This window comes from Saccopteryx bilineata, chromosome 4 (assembly GCF_036850765.1).
Source record: "Saccopteryx bilineata isolate mSacBil1 chromosome 4, mSacBil1_pri_phased_curated, whole genome shotgun sequence".
Classification (NCBI taxonomy): Eukaryota; Metazoa; Chordata; class Mammalia; order Chiroptera; family Emballonuridae; genus Saccopteryx; species Saccopteryx bilineata.
In genome coordinates this window covers 55,986,943-56,009,835 of record NC_089493.1, presented here as the reverse complement: position 1 = coordinate 56,009,835, position 22,893 = coordinate 55,986,943, and the positions used below count along the sequence as shown (strand labels likewise).

The following is a 22,893-nucleotide window of genomic DNA, read 5'->3' as shown; positions in this document are numbered from 1 at the left end:
CGCCCCCTGGTGGGCAGAGCTTTGCCCCCTGGTGGGTGTGCCGGGTGGATCCCGGTCGGGCGCATGCGGGAGTCTGTCTGACTGTCTCTCCCCGTTTCCAGCTTCAGAAAAATACAAAAAATAAATAAATAAATAAAAACGAACTGAAAACACTTGTGAAAATTTTCAAGTATACAATGTAGGAAGTTTCAGAGTGAATACTAATAAATTATTTATATTCTATTTGTTATATTTTGGCTTTTGTATTGGAGAGCAATTATCTATAAACATTTTTAAGTGGTCAGAATGTCATAAGCCCCATCTGAATCAAAAGTCTAGAATGCAAATACAGTTGACCATTGAACAATGCAGGGTCACAGGTTCTGACCTCCTACCTCTGGCACAGTCAAAAATCTAAAAACTTAACCATAATCATTGCTCAGTATCTATAGGGGATTGGTTCAATCTAGGGTATCCCCTTCTCATAGATACCAAAATTCATGGGTGCTCATGTCCCTCATATGAAATGGTGAAGAAAAATGCATACAGTTAGCTCTCCAATTTTCATAGATTCCCAGCCACAGACTGAAAATATAAACTGTTTTCTATCCACAGTTGGCTGAATCCACAGGTGCAAAACCTACAAATACGGAGGGCCAACTATATTTTTATTAGAAAAAAAATCTGCATATGTATAAGTGGACCAGCACAGTTCAAACTGATGTTGTTCAAGGGTCAACTGTATTATACATCCTAGTTGTAAATTAGCCCACATGCATCTGAAAATATCTGAAATAACACCTAAATTCCTTAAAATTCAATCTCCTAATATTGGCTAAAAATCACCTACCTGATTATCTAAACAAATATGGTTATCACTTTAGCAAAAAGCTAAATTTCTGCAAAAGGTAACTTCCTTTATTTAAAAGTCTGGCAAATGCTTTCTTCCAAAAAACAACCAGTACAGTGCACAGAGGCCAATCTACTTTTTAAATCAATAAAGCCTAGCTCTTATTTTGATTATTTTAACTTCCTCTTGATACACAGACATTTAATTTTTAAAATTCATATCTGGATACAGAAAGGGAACTCAAAATGTTTAGGAGACAAATCAAGAAAATATCTTAGGTACAGGGGATAACTTTATGCTTACAAAACTTCCTAGCCTCAACATTCATTCAAACTGAAAGAAATCTAGATGTCAAGTCTATGATAGTTAAAAGAAATTACTAAAAATGTTTAGAAGAGCATTTTATGAACAAAGTACAGTTATTTGTTTTTACTGGTGTTTCTACTGTTATTAAAACAAGAGTTTTTAAGTGTGGACACTCTTACCTGTCTCTAGGAAGAGCAGTCCATGCTAGACTATGTGATGTTCCAGCAGAGATCTGCTGAATAGCTATGCCATCTAAGCCACTCACTTTCTTTGGTTTAGTAATAGGACCTGTGGAATTTCCTTGGCCACACTGCCCCATTGAGTTATTGCCCCAGGCATAAACTTCATTATCTGAAGACAAAACATAAAGACCAAAACAAAAGCCCAATGTAAATATAATATATTTGTGGAAGGTGATAGTTAATACTATTTCTTAAAATCAAATGACTTTACCATGAGAAAGAGCCAGACAATGACTGTCTCCAATAGAAATATCAACTATTCTGGTGGCAGCCAGTTCTTCAATCAGCTTGGGTCTCAAAGCAGTAGCTTCTGAAGAACCACAGCCTAGGCAAGCTCCACAGCCCCAAGCATACACCTGAAACAAACAGAAACACACTGCACATAATATCCTGAGATAGTGGGAATAAATATCATAAACAACAGTGTGGTTTAATTCTATTTTTTAAAAGATTTTATTTACTGATTTTAGAAAGAGGAGAGAAAGAAAAAGGGAGGGAGCAAGAAGCATCAGTTTATAGTAGTTACTTCTCATATGTGTCTTGACCAGAGAAGCCAAGGGTTTTGAACTGGCAACCTCAGCATTCCAGGCTGACCCTTTATCCACTTCGCCATCACAGGCCATGCTTATTATAAATAATAACTTATTGTTATTAAAAACAGTATTGACTGTTTTAATTATTTTAAAGGTTTTCACAGTGATTTATTTTTCTGTTTTTATTTTTTATTTATTTATTTATTTTTTCCATTTTTCTGAAGCTGGAAACAGGGAGAGACAGTCAGACAGACTCCCGCATGCGCCCGACCGGGCGACGCTCTGCCCACCAGGGGGCGATGCTCTGCCCATCCTGGGCGTCGCCATGTTGCGACCAGAGCCACTCTAGCGCCTGAGGCAGAGGCCACAGAGCCATGCCCAGCGCCCGGGCCATCTTTGCTCCAATGGAGCCTTGGTTGCGGGAGGGGAAGAGAGAGAGAGGAAAGTGCGGCGGAGGGGTGGAGAAGCAAATGGGCGCTTCTCCTGTGTGCCCTGGCCAGGAATCGAACCCGGGTCCTCCGCACGCTAGGCCGACGCTCTACCGCTGAGCCAACCGGCCAGGGCTATTTTTCTGTTTTTAAAAGTTCATTGTACAGGCAAACAAATACCTGAGCTGAAAGAAAAATATTTGGTCATAGAAAAAAATGGAAGGATCTTCTGAGAGATTCTGCCAAAGTTATTAATTAGCTGGCATTATGTTGTATTTGCCTAATCTTGTGGCAAATAGAAATACTGTTGCTATCTTGAAACTTCTTGTTACATGTTTTTCCTCTGAAGTTCTCAACAAATAATTCTTGATTGATTAGACCAAGGTGTGAGCATATAAAATAAATTAGATATATCATAAAACAGACACTTATGATTTAATTGAAAACTGCTTCACCTCATTGTTATAACAATTCTACTTTCGACTTACAATACAAAGAGGACCAGGTGAAGCAATAGTTAAGATAGTTCTCTTCAAACATCTTCATTTTTGACTAATTAATATTAAAACAACCATCAAGTGATTTAAGATGCTTGAGGGACAGACGAGGTGAAGGGAAGAATATAGGCCCCTGATGGTTGGCTCTGCAGTAGAGTGTCAGCCTGGCGTGTAGATGTTCGGGTTCGATTCCCGATCAAGGCACACAGGAGAAGCAACCATCTACGTCCTCACCCCTCCCCTCTCCCTCTTTTCCCCTCCCTCAGCCATGGCTCATTAGAGCAATTTGGCCCCAGGGACTGAAGATGGCACCACCACCTTGCCTTAGGTGCTAAAAGAGCTCAGTTACTGAGCAACAGAGCAACGGCCCCAGATGGGCAGAGCACTGCCCCATATAGCAGTGGTCCCCAAACCCCGGGCCACGAACTGGTACCGGTCCGAGGGCCATTTGGTACCGGTCCACAGAGAAAGACTAAATAACTTACATTATTTCTGTTTTATTTATATTTATGTCTGAATGATGTTTTATTTTTGAAAAATGACCAGATTCCCTCTGTTACATCCATCTAAGACTCACTCTTGACCCTTGTCTCGGTCACATGATACATTTATCCATCCCACCCTAAAGGCCGGTCTGTGAAAATATTTTCTGACATTAAACCGGTCCAGGGCCCAAAAAAGATTGGGGACCACTGCCTTACAGGATTTGCCAAGTGGATTATGGTCAGGGCACATGTGGGAGTCTGTCTCCAGTCTGCCTCCCTGCCTTTCACTTAATAATAATAATTTTTTTAAAAAAAGAAGAAAATAATAAATGAATGCTATTTGGCAACCCAAAACCAAGTAAGAAAATTGAATGACTTTTTCTCCCTTCAGTGGGTATTGGTAATAACATCATATAGACTCTTATACTCATGCCATCAAGTTTAGGGATTTTATTTCACCTTGCAATTATTTCAGGAAATGAGACAGGATAGTAAAAAGCTAGGAAAATTCCTTGGTAAGTAGAATGGGAAACTGACACAGCTGAATAAAATGGCCCAGCAATTTACAGCCAGATGCAGAGTGTCACCTCCTTAGAGATAACACCTAGGCCTCAATTATGTTTTCACTAGACCCTGGTGGATTACTAAACAGGGGGACTAGCTATGGTGGCTGATGGCCGGCTGGCCAAACAAGATAGACTCCCCCCCACCCCATCCCCGGGGAGTACAACTGGAAAAGCTAATGAATATTCTATTAAAATCCTCCCCTAAACTCCCAGTCTTTAAAAACCCTCAAAGCAAAGGATCCAGCAAGCTCTCCCTCCTGGGAGCATGCCTGCACCTTTCCCTTCTCCTTTCCCTCTCTTGTTTCCCCCACAGGCATGTATCTCCTAAACTCTAAGGGTCCTCAGGGGAGCAATGGGCTGCATCAGCTCATGAGGGATTGCTAATCCCCAAACCTATCTGCAAGGCCCCCTCTTCTCTGACTTCCCAGAGAGCCAAAGCAACCCCACCTAGGCTCTCCTGTTCCTTCTTCTACCCTAAACCCTTCCTGTTACACTGTCCCCAGCTTTAATAAATGTACTCTTAAAATCACCTGGACTTGTGTTGTAGAATTTTTCCTGCACTAAGTCAAGAACCCTCATATTACAGGCTGGCCCTAGGCATGCCCAAAGGGCCAGATGCCCTGTACAGAAAGACTACCAGAAGTTAAATCTTTTCAACAAACAAGAGCAAATGCTTGTCCCAGTTGCCAGAGAACTTAAGACAAGTGTGAAATACCACATACACATAATTCCAGTACAAGAAAGGCATATGTTAGGAGGGGTTAGGAACTAAAAACAAATAAGGTGAAAAAATATATAGTCAATGTCATTGAAAATCTCCTATATCACTGATCAAGTACAATACAGTACGGTCACTCATGAAGACCCACATAGCTAAGTGTTATTATTGCAGTATTCCTTTGGTTGAACACTAGATGAAGAAATACTTGGCATGCATTTAAAAATCTTGTTGTATATTTAAAAAATAAATAAATACTTTTTTATAAACATGCCTGGGAGAGGGAAAAGATGGAGGAAGGGAAAGATATAGGGGTACTCCCAGAAGGGAGAGTGCCCATACTGTGTTTTTAAACATAAAAATCACATTTAATTTAGTGATGAGAGTTAGCACTGAGGAGGCCTGAGGAATTGAGATGAACCAAAGGAAAGGTAAAATTAGATTTTCCTTTCATGCTCAGGAAACAGTACAGTAAAATGGTAAAACAGAACTACCCTTACCATTTTAACAGTGTTTCTCTCACACTTTATTTTTTCTCAGTATATAAATTTGACTTCACATAACTTAGTGCACTGGTCCCCAACCTCTGGGCCGCGGACCGGTATCGGTCCGTGGGCCATTTGCTACAGGTCCGCAGAGAAAGACTAAATAACTTACATTATTTCCGTTTTATTTACATTTAAGTCTGAACGGTGTTTTCTTTTGAAAAAATGACCAGATTCCCTCTGTTACATCTGTCTAAGACTCACTCTTGATGCTTGTCTCGTAAGTTCGACAATTATATTTAAAAATACCAGTCTTTATGCCAGTCGCATAATTTTATTTTGTGCATTTATCTGTCTCACCCTAAAGGTCAGTCTGTGAAAATATTTTCTTACATTAAACCAGTCCATGGCCCAAAAAGGTTGGGGACCATTGACTTAGTGTACTCATGACACAATTATTCCATATAGCAAATAACTTACATGTTTCTTTGGAACTTAATGTAATGAATTTATTGCTATTATATTATTAGCAACTATTGTTGAACAGTACTTTATAATTTATAGAAACTTTCCATTCAAATAATTATCTTTTATGATCATTTGTAAGCAAAGCAGAAATTATTAACCATCTCTTACAAAAGAAGCTCATGGGAGGTCTGTGATTTGCCTGCGGCTATCCAACAAATAAGTGAACGTCTTCTGACTTCAGTTCACAAAATTCACAGTGAGAAAGATGTAAAGGAGAAATTTTAAGTTTTAAGGCAGCAACCAGCATTGTAACAAATGACTAATGTAGTGAAATATAAGGTGATTAATAGTGTTAGGCAGATTTTTTTAGGACCCAAGGCATTCCATCTCTCAAAAAATATTAAATTATATGCTAATTTCAGTTTTGCTGCTCATCTGCCTTGTGAATTAGCTAGAACATATTTTTATACCACTGCCTGGCACATAGCAGTTTCCTATATGTGAGAGAATGAGTGGTCAGCTCTCTTTTTTCACTGTCGTTGCTGATGAATGGAAGGGGGGAAATTACTCAGTCTATCACCACACCAGGACCCACTCCATCACCAACAATCAAAGAGAAGTTAAAATATGCATGTGTAAGTTGCAAAGTTTATAAAGAAATTGTAAAGTACTGACTATCCTAAGCCTGACTAAGCCTTTCTTAGAAACACTAGCGCTCTCAGATTATTTTCCTTGGGAAATGCTCTCCTTACCCTCTCTTTTGATCACCTTCTTCCCTTGTATGTTCATATCACTGGTTCCAGCAAAATCTAGTCTCACTTTCCTCCCACTATCCATGATTTTTAGGAAAAAAATTTAAGGGCGCTGAATGTTAAAAGGTTTTATAAATCCATCTTAAGACAAAGAACTGGAGGCTGGATGAGGGCAGGTTTATTTGAGTCACACAGGCCAGGTCAGAATACCTGGTTCCTTGTCAGATGCTGTTCTTCTAAAAAACAGCACAAAATGTATTTTTAAATGTATTTTTTAAATTTAAATACAATTATTAGTTTTTAGTCACCTAGTCCTAGCAAATGCTCTAAGACTATGCTCATCCCTTAGTCCTACCTGCCCTGTTGATGTCAGTGCAAGTGAAGACTGGCTTCCGGCACAAACTTTGCGTATGAACATTCCTTGCAACGCTTCAATAACTTTAGGTTTATACACTCTGTTGGTATCACCATGGCCAAGTTTGCCTATAAAAACAAACACAATCAAGTTAAACAATTTACTTGTTTTAAAGAAATTTTATTCTTGCAATTAAAACTACTTTAAGAGAGATATGGAAAATATTTTTCTCTTGTCTCTCTCTCCTTTAATAGTGGTATTTCTAATTTGAAATTTGCTGATGTAATAAACAAGTTCTATATTACAGTGCATAAGAATATAATTGTTTTTAATTTTTGAAAAGATTTAATAGTTCATGAAATAGAAAACTTGGCAAAGCACTAAAGAATAAAAACAAATGGCCAATATACAAATTTAACCTTACTAAGAGTCAAAGAAATACAAATTAAATGATTTTATTTTCACTCCTGAAATTTTTATTTTTTTAACTAATTGAATTCATTGGGGTGACACTAGTTAACATAATTATACAGATTTCAGGTGCCCAATTCTACAATATGTCTTTGTACACCGTATTGTGTGCTCACTCCCCCAAGTGAAGTCTTAATCCATCACCACTGAAATTATTTTTTAAATTACCTTCATTTTAATGCCCAGTGTTGTTGAGGAATATGGGCAAGTGGGCATTCTTACATTGCTGGCAGTGACTAAAGTGGACAAAGGTTTAGTCATTCATTATTTTTAATGAAAAAAAAATGGAAACCCTCTAGACACTCAACAATAAATGGTTTTATAAGTTGTGCTACAATCACATGAAAGAATACTTTGAGCCATTTAAAAAAAATGTAGAGCCATACGCTTATTGACATAGAAGGATATTCATAAAATATTATGTTAGAGAAAAACCAACAGGTTATAAAATAATATCCATGGTAAATATCGGCCTGTTTTGGTTTCTGAAAGACATCTATGTAGAAATATATAGTATATACACATTTATATAAACATCTACCAATGTTTTAACACTGGTTACAGAAACATTTATAGAAACAGTTCATTTCAGTTTTTGAAATTTCTGCCATTGGTATTTCGGATTTTCTACAATACACATATAGAACTAAAAAATATTTCTTAAAAAACTCAGGAAAAGTCTAAAGCAATCAATAAATAATTTTTTACATACCATTGTCTCCTCCTCCAAAAGACCATACAGTTCTCCCATCCTTAGATAAAGCAATAGTATGTGAACTGCCACAAGAAACTTCTCCTACATTGCTAATGTCTTTTACTAATGTTGGGATGTTACGGCTGTTACTGTCACCATGACCTTGATAAAACACAATAAAAAAGAAATAATGTTAACTCTTTCTTTAGGCCATTACAGATGGAATAAACATTACAAGTTAATAACAGAATTGAGGGCCCTGGCCAGTTGGCTCAGTGGTAGAGCATCAGCCTGTCGTGTGGATGTCTCAGGTTTGATTCCTGGTCAGGGCACATAGGAAAAGCACCCAACTGCTTCTTTCCTCACCCTGCAGCATGATTCTGTTGGTTCGAGTACATTGGCCCTGGACACTGAGGATGGCTCCATGTAGCCTCCACCTCAGGTGCTAAAAATAGCTCAGTTGCAAGCATGGCTCTAGATGGGCAGAGTATTGGCCCCAGACTGGGATTGCCAGGTGGATCCTGGTTGGGAGGTGCATGTAGGAGTCTGCCTCACTATCTCCCCTCCTCTCACTTGGAAAAGAAGAAAAATAAATTAAAAAATATTATAATAGAATTTAGGTATTTTTAAGTGCTGTTAAATATGAAAAACAGAAGCCAATCTTCTAGGCTACTCCCAAACCATGTCACCCAGTCCCTCCTATCAATCATTAGGACATTCTATTTATGCTCCTTTCAGAGTCCTTATCTACTGCTGTCCAGTATCATGCTCACATTGATTTGTTTTCACTACCCACTAGATTACACACATGAGAATCACATGGTATCTTTCTTATTCTTGAAATCTGTAGTGCCTGCTCATAGTACACACTCAGTAAAAAACTGCTAGATTTAATTATATTTAAAATTTCAGCACCAGAATGTAGGTATTCTATATATAAACTTACCTTGCGCTGAAATTAAAACTAACAAAATAGATGATAGTCTGGCCTATTAATTCTAGTCTCACTTCTCAGTAATCATCATTTCTATTTTTCTATGAAAATAATTTCAATTAAAAAAAATCTTACCTAATCTTCCAAAGTCTCCTTCACCCCATGTATACAATTCACCATCCTCTGTGACAGCAGCACTATGTCTGTATCCAGCTGACACACAAACAACTACCTGAAATGCACACAAAGTGAATTTGATGAATATGAAAATGCTAAAACATATAGTTCATATTTGACCCCACACAAAGAGACTTCATAGAAACTGATATTCACAACTTATCCAGAAATTGCCATGTATAGCTGTGGTGGCTGTGCCCAAGACAAGGCTGCCTAGCTAGAAGGTCAGGAAAGTGCTGAAATATAGCCTATGCTCTATATTTCAGAACAGTGGCTCTATGCTCTATATTTGCCAAGCCATAAACCCTGGCTTCCACCCAGAGGAGAGGACAACTTTTCTTAATTCAGCTCCCACAAAGGCAGTGTAAAAGCTAGCAACTCCCCCAACCCCAAATACATGAATCTAATCACTTGCAAGAATATTTTATCACCCCTCAAGTCTTTACTCAAAGAACTGGAGAAGGCTAAACACTCACGGAACAAGAAAAAAATTTAAAATATAATGTTAACACAAAACCTACAATCCTGGCTAATCAAGAAAAACTCATTACATAATTGGAATAACTCTCAAAAATACACTGATATTACCAATCCAGAAAGATCTAAGCAGTATATAAGCTTATATTAATTAAACTCCTGACAGTATCTCCTTGGCCTCAAGTAGCTTATAAAATTAGTGAGTAAAATTGGGGAATAAGGGCATATGCCAATATAATTTAGGGACCACTCATACCTTTTTGTGTGTGTGTGTGTGTGTGTGTGTGTGTGTGTGTGTGTGTGTATTTTTCCGAAGCTGGAAACGGGGAGAGACAGTCAGACAGACTCCCGCATGCGCCCGACCGGGATCCACCCGGCACGCCCACCAGGGGTGATGCTCTGACCACCAGGGGGCGATGCTCTGCCCCTCCAGGGTGTCGCTCTGCCGCGACCAGAGCCACTCTAGCGCCTGGGGCAGAGGCCAAGGAGCCATCCCCAGCGCCCGGGCCATCTTTGCTCCAATGGAGCCTTGGCTGCGGGAGGGGAAGAGAGAGACAGAGAGGAAGAAGCGGGTGGGGGGTAGAGAAGCAAATGGGCGCTTCTCCCGTGTGCCCTGGCCGGGAATCGAACCCGGGTCCCCCGCACGCCAGGCCGATGCTCTACTGACTCATACCTTTTAACACTGATCAAAATTAATGACTAATGGAGAAAGAAATACAGAAAATATATCTATACTAATAACTCTATGTCTTTTCAATCTCTAGTCTCTTTAATTGCAAAAATTAGAACTCACTTTAAAAAGAATTATAATTAAGGAAAAAAGGAGGCACCAAAAAGATTAGAAAAATACAACTTCAAATAGTATTTATTTGAAGTTCCTTAGAACCCCATATTCTGCATCTTATCAAGTATCCCCTGATTATGTCAAGTGGAAAACTCCAAAGGTTTGGAGAGTTGATATCTAAGTTAAAATACAAAAAGTTATAATAAAGTAAAATTCATGTGATTAGCCAACCTTGTCAAACAACCTCCCATAAAGAAAAAGTGTTCCACTTGTAATTCTGATATAAAATTAAATTTTAAACATTAAAAGATTCTTATTTCTTTGTGACAGGGACAGAGAGAGATAGAAAGAGGAACAGATAAGGACAGACAGGAGGGAGAGAAATGAGAAACATCAATTCTTCCTTGTGGCACCTTAGTTGTTCATTGATTGCTTTCTCATATGTGCCTTGATGGGGGGGGGGGGGGGGCTATAGCAGAGCAGATGACCTTTTATTCAAGCCAGCACCCTTGGGCTCAAGCCAGCAACCTTTGGGCTCAAGCCAGAGACATGGGGTCATGTCTATGATCTCATGCTCAAGCTGGGTGAGCTAATGCTTAAGCGTTGACCTAGGGGTTTAGAACCTGGATCCGCTGCAACCCAGTCCAATGCTCTATCCACTGAGCCACTGCCTGGTCAGGCCATTAAAAGAGTTATATGTGAGAAAACTTACACGGAAAGAACACAATCTTAAAAATGGAGGTATCCATAAAATTGCATATAATTGTATGTTTAGGAAAATACCTTCATATCTTTAAAGAGGTAAAATAAAAATAAAAAGAGAGCTAGGGTTAATTTTTAATGGTGCACATTATTTGTCTATGACCTTGGGCAAGTTACTTAACCGCTTTATATGCCTTATGTAAATTTGTTAAAATGACACTTTATCCAGGCGAAACCTGACCTCATTATTTAATATCACCCCTTGACCAAGTAAGTATCTATTACATTACTCAATTTTTTCTTTACTATTATTTGAAATTATGTTATCTGTTTAATTATTTATTATCTTTATCCCACAAAGAAAGCTCCATAAGAGCAAGGATCTTGTCTGTTTTGTTTACTGAATATGCCTAAAACATTGCTTAGAATTTAGAGGTGCTAAATAAATATTTGTTAGATGAATGATTCTCAGTTTTCTTACCTGTGAAATAGAAAAATTATCATAAGAATTAAAATAATGTACGTGAAATGTTTTGTAAACCATAAAAGAGCTATACAAAAGATAAGCCAAAGGGTTGGGAAAAGGTCAACTTCAGAAAGAATACATGAAAATCTCAAAAAAGACACTGTTAATTATAGCACCAGTGCATCTAATTATTTTAAAATTCAAAAAGCAAGCACATACCTTTCCTTGAAGAGGGCCCTGAATAAGTTTGGGATATTTCTGTGTTGAACTATTTCCATGTCCCAGTTTCCCATAATCACCGTCTCCCCAACTGAAGACTTCTCCTTCTGTTGTAAAAGCTAAAGTGTGACCATCAGATCCTTTGGAAGATGAAACCTTTTTAATGGACCTGTGAGGCTCAAATGTTAACTTTTTTAAAGTAGACTGATTATTAGAGTCTCCAAGGCCCAGTCTACCATAGCTGCCTTTGCCACAAGCTCTGACAGAGCCATCCGTAGAAATGACAAAAGTACAGTACTGTCCAGCTTCAATCTGTAAGCAAACAAATAGAATTGTGAATATAAAATGCTTCTGTTAGACTCCAAGTATAATATTTAAGGCTGGTTTTATGAAAGAGGTTCAAAGGGTATCTTTTAAAGCCAAATAGGGCATGAATCTTCATAGATATAAAAAAGTCAATTAAAAATTAAGAAAACTACTAATGGCCTTTTCAGGTTGACTGTATTGTGGAGCTCAAGAGAATGTACCATATTTTTTGCTCCACAAGATGCACATTTTTCTCCAAAAAGTGGAGGGGGAAATGCCTGAGCGTCTTAGGGAGCGAATATTCTTTTTTTTTTTAGCTGCTGCGGGTTCCCGGACAACTAGAAGAGTATTTGAACATTAAAGTCTCTTCTCATTTGTTAATAACAGTGCTAGTGGTTGTTAATACTCCTGTTGAGTTTATATTGTTGAAATATTATTGTGGTATGTTTTATTAAGTATTTTAACACAACATTTGGTTCCGAATATTTTTTTTATTTTCCTCCTTAAAATCCTAGATGCGTCTTATAGTCAGGTGCGTCTTATGGAGCAAGAATATGGTATATTTTACCTTTCAGGTTATCTACCTGGTGATGGGTCAATGAAACAACAAAGTAAAATGTTTTAACCTCCTCTTATAATTAAAGGGCAAAAAAAATAAAAATTTTCCTATAAATTCCTTAGGGTTGATTATGACAAGAACTATATTATATTCAAAATTCATTTTAAAATGTTTTAATGAAAATACTAATAAAATATAAAGTTCTAGTTGGTTAAAAGGTAGTTACAAAGGCAAAAAAGGGGGATAATAGGAATATGAAACACCAACATGGCTAAGGGAAAATTCCAGTTCTTATTTAATCTTATTTACCGTTTGTGTTGAATATAAAAGTAACTACAGTGCCATCCATAATTCTTTTTAAAAATCCAGATCCCAATTTAATTTTTTGAAACTTGGAAACAGTGTTAGGGAAATGGGAAACAAAAAATAATTTTTTCATATTAAAATGAAAAAACTAACACAGTATGGTATAGAAACAATATAGAGAAGAAACAACCAAGAGTCTTCACTCATTTAAAAAACACTCAACATTATTTAAAGCAAACCATGTCTTCTATCAATTGTAAGGTATGCAGAGAACTCACGGTCTGAGCATCAGAGAAACTGGGGGCCAGTTTGGGCTGTAGTATTTTCTCCTGTGTACCTTCTACCAACTGATGGCTGCTATTACTCCCCCAAACATAAACCTCACAGGTTTCCGAGACAATGGGAGCATCACCAGTCTGAATGCTATCTGGGCTAGCACATGTTCTTGAGTAATCAGAAGCCATTCTGCAAACCTATTAAAATTAAAAACAATGAATTGTCAAGACATTTTTAAAGTAGACATTTTTATAAATATTCTGAAATTACTGTTATACCGTCCTTCTTTATTAGGGTTTAACTGATGTTTTTATTGACTTACATGAACTCCATACAGTACAGATATTAACTCTGACTATAGCTGTTGTCAATATGTCTGCCTTTTAGCTTTCTTCCTGAATCAAACAATAAAATAAGGATCTTTAATAGTCAATAATTTGATTGTCAGCCCATTAAATGGAGAAGATATAGTAATTTTAGTCAGAATCTATAAACAGCACCCAAAACAACAGAATAATAGATTAATCTGCCTTTTCCATACAAACTGTAGCAGAGTAACCAAATAACACAATAGAATATGTTAGACAAATATATATTTTCCAGTGAACATGAGGACAGTTTTGAGAACATACACAGACATATTTGGGAAGGCTGCCAGTCCCTAGTAAAAGATCTAAAATTTTGCTAGAGACAAAAGGAGAATGATGGGTCTAATCAAATTAGAATTTTTTATCTGAAGACATGCATATTACTACATATACTACAGCTTGTAAGAACAATCATAGCCTCCCTCCAAAAAAAAAGAGGAGAGAAGCAAGAAAAAAAATCTACTTGCAGGGCTTAGAAATGCATTTTTTAAAATAACTACGAAGTGGGTGGGATTCAGGGAAGCTAACAATAGAAGCAACATAGTTTTCTAAACCCTATGAATCACTACACAGAGCAACTAGAAGGCAAACTCCAAACCCATGTTTAGCATTCAAAACAAAACTAGATAACAAAAGTAGCGCCAGGAACTCCAAAACATAAGCAGGTGCAGACAAATCCACCACCAAACACAAAATCTGCATGGTGATAACATCTGTGTAGGAGGAAGCAATAGAGAATAGAGTGTCTGACAGACCTGAGAACAGAAAAAACAACAACAAAAGAACAAACAGTCAGGTACTTATTGGAAAGAACAGTGAACCAAGCTAAGAACAGCAGCTGAAAAGAGTTGTACCCTCTCTGATAGCAGGTACGAACAAGGGTTCCATGATGAGAGGTTTAAAAGAAGCTAATCTAGCTTTTTTTTTTTTTTTAAATAAATTTTTATTTTAATGGGGTGACATCAATAAATCAGGGTACATACATTCAAAGAAAACATTTCCAGGTTATCTTGTCATTTAGTTCTGTTGCATACCCATCACCCGAAGAGAGATCATCCTCCGCCACCCAGTAATCTAGCTTTTGTGAACTCTTGAAATCGATAAACTAGGGCTCCCTCACAGGACAGAGCACCCACACTGAGGAAAAACTATAGGGAGTGAAATAAAAATTGAGCAGAATACAGACAACAGAGAGGAAAGACAGAGGTAACTGTTGGGAAGGGGAACACACTGGGAAATCACCTTTTTGTTTTTAACATTATGTAAAAACAATAGAGGAAGGGAGGCCAAAGAAAAAACAATATAAGCTTCACTATAGATAATTCAATGAATTTAACCTCAAATAGTTTTAAATCTACCAACTCATAATGATGTTTCTTAAATTAAATTAATTTGAAGGATCACAGGAGACCAATGCATTAAACTGAAACCTAGTAAAATAAAAATCAGTGTTAAAAAAAAAACAGTTGGGGAAAAATCAAGCATTTATTCTGCCTTTTCCATACAAACTGTAGCAGAGTAATCAAATAATAAAGGAATCATCTCTTTAAAAAACATCTTAATTAGTAAGTGAAAGAAGAAAAATAAGAGTATCAACACTTTGCAACCAACCATGAATGAAATAATAAATCTAGTCATTAACCATCAACTGCTGCTAATACCACAAAAAGAAAGACAACCATGTATAACCGATGCAAGATCACACCACCATGTATAGTCCTGCCAAAGTAATCAAACTTGAGACTGATCAGGACATACTGAACTGGATTATGAATAATAAATCAACAAAATCCAGACTATGGAAAATTCTACAGTCTAAAATCCCAGGTTTCTGAACAAACATATTGAAGGAAAATAAAAAGAAATGAAAGGGAACCATTAAATTAAAAGATTTAAGACGTGTGTGGGTGTGGTTGCGCATGCGTGCGTGCGTACGTGCGTGTGTGTGTGTTTCCAAAGTTAGAAGTGGGGAGCCAGTCAGACTCCCACATGCACCCAACCAGGATCCACCCGGCATGCCCACCAGAGGCGATGCTCTGCCCATCTGGGGTGATGCTCCTTTGCGTCTGGAGCCATTCTAGCGCCTGAGGTGGAGGCCATGGAGCCATCCTCAGCGCCTGTGCCAACTTTGCTCCAATGAAGCCTTGGCTGCAGGAAGAGAAGAGAGAGATAAGAGAAGAAGGAGAGGGGGAAGAGTGGAGAAGCAGATGGGTGCTTCTCCTGTGTGCCCTGACTGGGAATCAAACCCGGGACTTCCACATGCTGGACCAACTCTCTACCGCTGAGCCAACCGGCCAGGGCCAATTTAAGACTTTTTTTAAATGAGCAAGACTGAACTATATAATGTCTATGGATGCACACTTGTGTGACACAACTATAAAGAAACGCAAGGAAGTGATTAGAGACTGTCCCCAACTTACAATGGCTCGACTTAAAGCTTTTTAACTTTAAGATGGTGCAAAAGCACCTGACCAGGCAGTGGTGCAGTGGTAAGAGCATCAGCCTGGGATGCTGAGGACCCAGGTTGGAAACCCTGAGGTCGCCAGCTTGAGTGCGGGCTCATCAGGGTTGAGTGTGAGCTCACTAACTTGACTTGAGCAAAAAGGTTGCTGGCTTGAAGCCCAAGGTCACCGGCTTGAGCAAGGGGTTAATAGCTCGACTAGAGCCCCCAGTAGGCACATATGAGAAAGCAATCAATGAACTATAAATTGATACTTATTTCTTTGCCTGGGTACAGATTAGAAGAAATTTTTTTTAAAGATTTTATTTATTGATTTTAAAGAGAAGAGAGAGAGAGAGACAGAGAAAGGAGGGGAAGGAGCAGGAAGTACCAACTCATAGTAGTTGCTTCTTATATGTGTCTTGACCAGGAAAGTTTGAGGTTTCGAAATGGCGACCTCAGCATTCAGGTCAACACTTTATCCACCGCTCCACTATAGGTCAGGCAAGGATATTTTTTTAAAAAGAACTCATTAAACCATATATTTGTTTGTATATCTTTCTGTTATGTTTCACTTAAAGTTTTTTTAAATTACAGTTGTCTTCACATGATTCAAAGTTCAAAATGAATAAAAGGGTATATACACTGAAAACTATGTTCCGCACCCCTGATGCCAGATACCCCAGCTCCACTTTCTAGAGACAACCACTAATGCCACTTTCTTCTGCAACCCTTCCAGAGGTTAAACAGATTACTTTTAAGGGATAAATACATGCCATAGCATTTTAACACAATGTAATTTTAATGTAAAAGCCATGATTATTACAAACCTCTTCAAAGAGACATAAAGCTGCCTCATAGAGCGAGCACAGGCCATCAGACGTTCTGGTTGGTTCCCTCCACTGACTCCGATCAGCAGATGAGCCCTATAATTAAAACATTGTGGGGAAGAAGAGAGACATATTCATTAAAAATCACTTAAATAGTCCACAAAAACATTGGAGGAACTGTTTATATGATTATGTGCATTAAGATAAAATCCAAGCATTAGGTTATGAAACCAAGTTTTACATATAAATGTTATAAAAGATGTGGCTGTAGAGTAAAACAGTAAATTAAATGCCAGTCCCTCACTGATGACCTTATTCAATAGTGATTTGTTCTAGGGTCACAGGATTTGACCCAGAAACAGTAAAGGAGGCAGAATTTTGCCAATAACACATTCTTTGTGGGTGGTTAATACCCAGTAAATAAGGTCCCAGGAAATGTTCTACTACCCTGGGGATGCTTTGTCCATCTGCCCCTAAGGATACAGGTGAGTAAAACACAGCCAACTTCAGTGGTGACCCTGACCAGAGCAAAAGTCTGGCCCTCTTTTTTAGTTTCAGCACAACAAAGGTCCTACAAGTCAGTTCATGGAGCTACCTGACTACTGTAGCAACAAAGCAACTTTCCTAGCACAGCTGAAGAATCATTGTATGTACCTCTCTGGGGCTAAAAGCCTACTCTCCATATTAGAGCCCAAAGGCTAAGACCAGAAATCATTCTCAGTAAAAATTACAGGCCCTGGCCAGTTGGCCCAGTGGTAGAGCATCAGCCTGGTGTATGAATGAATCAGGTTCGATTAGCGGTCAGGGCACACAGGAGAAGCAATCATCTGCTTCTCCACTACTCCCCCCCTCCATTCTCTCTCTCTTCCCCTCCAGCAGCCATGGCTTAGTTGTAGCAAGTTGGCCCTGGGCACTGAGGATAGTTCCATGGCCTGCATTAGGCACTAAAATAGCTCAGCTGCCAAGCAACAGAGCAATGCCCCAGATGGGCAGAGCATTGCCCACTAGGGGACTTGCTGGATGGATCCCAGTTGAGGTGCATGTGGGAGTTTGTCTCTCTGCCTTCCCACTTCTCACTTAAAAAAAAAATTATTTTTTTAATTATAAACCAGACAATGAACATGATCTTCATTGCTCCCTCAGATTCCTGTATTCTGAAATCTTTAGATCACAAATATCAAGCTCTTTTTCCAATCTGTCAATCCTATAGTCATGACATTTTTATCAGTGGTTTTATATCAAAGGATACTTACTGTATTATAAAAATATTTATAGTCTAGATGATCACATGGTAAATACACCATAGAAAAGTATATCCTCGGCCCTGGCTGGTTGGCTCAGCAGTAGAGTGTTGGCCCAGCATGTGGGTGTCCCGAGTTCAATTCCCAACCAAGGCACACAGGAGAAGCACCCATCTGCTTCTCCACCCTTCCCCCTCTCCTTTCTCTCTATCTCTCTCTTCCCCTCCCACAGCCAAGGCTCCATTGGAGCAAAGTTGGCCTGGGTGCTGAAGATGGCTCCATTGTCTCTGCCTTAGGCGCTAGAATGGCTCTGGTTGCAATGGAGCAATAATCCAGATGGGCAGAGCATCGCCCCCTGGTGGGCATGCCGGGTGGATCCAGGTTGGGTGCATGCAGGACTCTGTCTCTCTGCCTCCCCACTTCTCAGTTCAGAAAAATACAAAAAAAGAAAAAGAAAAGTATATGCTCTACTATGGAGGGGGAGTTGGCCTAGATGCCCTGTAAGATCCCATCGAACTAAGATTATGATTTTATCGATTCAAACTATTTTAATCAACATAATTCCTAAGTAATGAAATAAATGAACATGTTAGCTATTTAATTTATCACTGGATCACCAAGTACTAACTAACCTGCTGCTACCAAAATCAATTTTCTTTGTTTTTAAGGTGGTGCTTCTCAAATTTTAAAACAGATATGAATTATCTAGAGATCTTGTTAAAATATAAATTCTGGTGACGTCACGGAAATGGCGCCGTGAGAAGCGCGTCCGACAGCTCTCCCCTAAATCACAACAAATTTATCAACTAGAAACAGAAAAATTTATCCTCGGAGCATTCCGGAGTTCCACACAAACTGAAAGCAAAAGGACTGTTATCACTTGAATCTGAGAGACGAGGGTGTGGAGGAAGCTACCGCAGCGACGCTCATTCAAGCCGCGAGGGAGTGCGCCTGCGGTGAGTCAGCCCATATACTTTGGAACCGCAAGCCGCGAGCGGCCGACGCGAGCCCCCGCAGGCCGCCGCCGTAAGCCGCCCCGAGCTGCCGCGCGCCCGGTCCGGTTGAGCACCGCTGACGTTCCCAGCGGCCCGCACACTGCGAGTGGGGGTCGCCGGCAACCGGTGCCCGGAGCGCCCCATTCGCGCGCGTGCCTTGGGCATTCCACGCACCCAGGGCGCCCTGCTGCCCCGCACACCCAGGGGGCTCCATTATCCTGCGCCTGGTGCGGTCCAGACGCCAGCGGCGGGGCGAGCGGGAGAGGCTTGGGAGATTCTCTCTGTGGGCGGGGCACCTCACCCAGCCATTCAAGCTAACAATCAAGCGTTGGGGGAGGGGCCGCGCAGGCAGCCTAAAATACCTTCGGAAGCACAGCTGCGACCCAATCACTGAAATTAGCTTAACCCATAAAATCTGCGCACCCTCGGTTCTAATTGATAAGATCTCTCTCAGTTCAGCGATCCAAGACAAGAGGCGTGATATTTTTTAGTGCCTCTCGCTAAAGGGGCGGGGGCAACTTCTGATTGATAGAGCCTCCATATTCAGGGATAAACGCTAACAAGAAGGACTTGGCAGATAATAAGGTCTATACTACACTAGTCGTAAGCAGAGACTAGTGCCTCTTCTTCCCTGCAAAAACAGGCTACAAAGTGTGGAAAGCCTGGGTTGAGAGGTCCAACTAAATGATAGGCGCTGAACAGTCACCTTGACAACAATTGACTCCCACCCCCGCCTGATTACACTGGAGGCCCTGACTCTCAGAGCCTTTCCCAAAGCCTTGCACTGAGTGGGGATAGAGTGGGGATTTCCCAGCTCTTTGAGCCTCTTACTCCCCAGGCAGAAGCAGTTGCAGCCTTATAGCTGGATCACCAGGCTGCTAATTCAGAAAGGGGGGACTAGGAGAGAGAATCCAGGAAAGCAAACTCTCTCATCGTTGGACCCTGCAAACGCCAACAAGCCTTTACTTCCAGCAAGACTAAAGCCAATTATATGACATTGCCATAGAATCCCATCAACTGCAAATCCCTAACTAAGAGTGACACAGGGGCAGAGCCTGGGGTACAGAGTCACCGACTAGGAAGAGGGAGAGAAAAGAAAAAGGAAGAAGTTAACCTCTCAAAATCAAGAAAAACCCACAGACTTTACAACTTGATCCACTAATTTTTTTTGTTGTTGTTGTTGTTTGTTTCTTCTATCTTTTTGCCTTTATTTCCTCCACCTCGGTCCTTCTATTCTCTGCCCATCTTATGCTTCCCCTTTCTTGAACTACACTACCCATGAGTGTTGCATTTTATTTTTCTTCTTCATCCTCACCCTCCTTTAAGGTTATACTCCAAAACACTTAACTCTCACTCTCTCCTCTTTTGTTTTTTTTTTTGTTTTTTTTTTGTCTTGCTTTATTTTGTTTTTTTCTCCTCCTATTTTATTTCTTCCTTCGTTTTTCTGTTTTTCTTATTTTTTCCTTTCTATTCGTTTTTTCTTTTCTCATTTTACTTTCCTCCCATATAATCCTCAATCACGAACAAATTAGTTAATTTGGGACTCAAGGCTTTTTTTTGGCTTTATTTCTCTTTTTTGCTTTTGTTTTTATTTTTTTTTTCTCTTGTTTGTTTATTTTTGTGGCATTTTGGGTCCTCCCAACCCAAGGTCTCCATTGTATTTAGTCTTCGCTCCACTTAATACAACAGATTTTTACTTATTATTTTTATTTTTTCTTCTTTATTATTCTTTTCTGGTCCTTTTTTCTGATTCGCTCTTATCCCTCTCATTATATCTCTTAGTTGACCATCACTTACAAGCAAATCATCTTATGCTTGTCTAAGATTTTCTTCCTTTTTTTTTTTTTTTTTTGCATTTAGTAGGTCCCTACTCCCTTTTTTTTGGCCCTTGAACTCTTCACCCCAAATCAGGCCCTTCATTATAGGCACGATATTTCCCTGAGGAGGGGAGAGGAGGGAAAGAGAAGAGAGAAAAAAAGGGGTAAATAATAAATTATTACTGTTTTCTTTTGTGGGGTGTTTTACCCTTTTTTTTTTTTTTTCTTTTTACTCTTTATTAATTCTAATTAGTGCTATCAATAAGACCACCCTCAGATGCCGATAAGAAAGAGGAAATCGAATATTATGGATACAAAAGAAAGAGAGGTAACACAAATAGATGTGGAAAAATCTATGGAGAAAAGACTTAACATATTGGAAGCCTTGGAGCTAAATGACAGAGAATTTAAAATAGAAATCTTAAAAATACTCAGAGATATACAAGAAAACACAGAAAGGAAAGTTAGGGAGATCAGAAAACAACTCAATGAACACAAAGAATATATTACCAAGGAAATTGAAACTATAAAAACAAATCAAACAGAAATGAAAAACTCAATTCACGAGCTGAAAAACGAGGTAACAAGCTTAGCTAACAGAACAGCCCACATTGAAGATAGGATTAGTGAAATAGAAGACAAACAACTTGAGGCACAACAGAGAGAAGAAGAAAGAGACTCAAAAATAATAAAAAATGAGAAAGCCCTACAGGAATTGTCTGACTCCATCAGAAAGAATAACATAAGAATAATAGGTATATCAGAGGGAGAAGAGAAAGAAAATGGAATGGAGAATATACTCAAACAAATAATAGATGAGAACTTCCCAAGCCTGTGGAAGGAACTAAAGCCTCAAATTCAAGAAGCAAACAGAACACCAAGTTTTCTTAACCCCAACAAACCCACTCCAAGGCACATCATAATAAAGATGACACAAAACAATGACAAAGAAAAAATTCTCAAGGCAGCCAGGGAAAAGAAGAGTACAACATATAAAGGAAGGCCTATTAGATTATCATCAGATTTCTCAGCAGAAACTCTACAAGCTAGAAGAGAGTGGACCCCAATATTTAAAGCACTGAAAGAGAGGAACTTTCAGCCAAGAATACTATACCCATCAAAGCTATCCTTCAAGTATGAAGGAGATATAAAAACATTCACAAATACAGAAAAGATGAGAGAATTTATCAACAGAAAGCCCCCACTCCAGGAAATACTAAGGGGGGTTTTCCAACCAGATTCAAAGAACAAAAGAAAACAACACCACAAGTAACAGCTCCACCAAGAACACAATAAAACCAAACTTAAACTGTGACAACAAAGGAAAAAAAGGGGGGAGAGGATGGAGATTAACAGTAGCAAAGGATAATGAAGTGCAGAAATACTTATAAGATAGGGTACTACAATGAATATGGTAGGTACCCTTTTCATTACTTAATGGTAACCACCCTTAAAAAAAACCACCACAAAAACACTTGACTTAAAAAAGGTAGCAACAGAGGAAAGAAGTATGGAACACAAACAAACAAAAACAAATGATAGAAAAACAAAAGAGAAGAATCAAACTAGATACAAAACTAACAGAAAGCAATTTATAAAATAGCAGTAGGGAACCCACAAGTGTCAATAATTACACTAAATGTAAATGGATTAAACTTACCAATAAAAAGACACAGAGTAGCAGAATGGATTAAAAAAGAAAATCCAACTATATGCTGCCTACAAGAAACACATCTAAGCAACAAGGATAAAAACAAATTCAAAGTGAAAGGCTGGAAAACAATACTCCAAGCAAACAACACCCAAAAAAAAGCAGGCGTAGCAATACTCATATCTAATAATGCTGACTACAAGACAGAAAAAGTACTCAGAGACAAAAATGGTCATTTCATAATGATTAAGGGGAAGTTGAATCAAGAAGACATAACAATCCTTAATACATATGCACCAAACCAAGGAGCACCAAAATATATAAGACAGCTACTTATTGACCTTAAAACAAAAACTAACAAAAATACAATCATACTTGGAGACCTCAATACACCGCTGACGGCTCTAGATCGGTCATCCAAACAGAGAATCAATAAAGATATAGTGGCCTTAAATGAAATACTAGAACACCTGGATATGATAGACATCTACAGGACACTTCATCCCAAAGCGACAG

General features: G+C 38.9%; 1 protein-coding gene across 9 annotated transcripts in view; it reads right to left on the bottom strand.

Moving 5' to 3' along the window:
* HERC1 (HECT and RLD domain containing E3 ubiquitin protein ligase family member 1) overlaps nucleotides 1-22,893 on the bottom strand; it is a 235,788-nt gene that overhangs the window by 149,205 nt on the left and 63,690 nt on the right. For all 9 annotated transcript variants that reach the window (XM_066274158.1, XM_066274165.1, XM_066274161.1 and 6 more), the window contains exons 3-10: nucleotides 16,674-16,769; nucleotides 13,038-13,232; nucleotides 11,589-11,900; nucleotides 8,899-8,995; nucleotides 7,848-7,991; nucleotides 6,665-6,792; nucleotides 1,589-1,733; nucleotides 1,315-1,486 (exon numbers count right to left, since the gene is read on the bottom strand). In XM_066274158.1, the coding sequence (XP_066130255.1) occupies nucleotides 1,315-1,486; nucleotides 1,589-1,733; nucleotides 6,665-6,792; nucleotides 7,848-7,991; nucleotides 8,899-8,995; nucleotides 11,589-11,900; nucleotides 13,038-13,232; nucleotides 16,674-16,769 (1,289 nt within the window). The remainder of the gene's footprint in view (nucleotides 1-1,314; nucleotides 1,487-1,588; nucleotides 1,734-6,664; nucleotides 6,793-7,847; nucleotides 7,992-8,898; nucleotides 8,996-11,588; nucleotides 11,901-13,037; nucleotides 13,233-16,673; nucleotides 16,770-22,893) is intronic.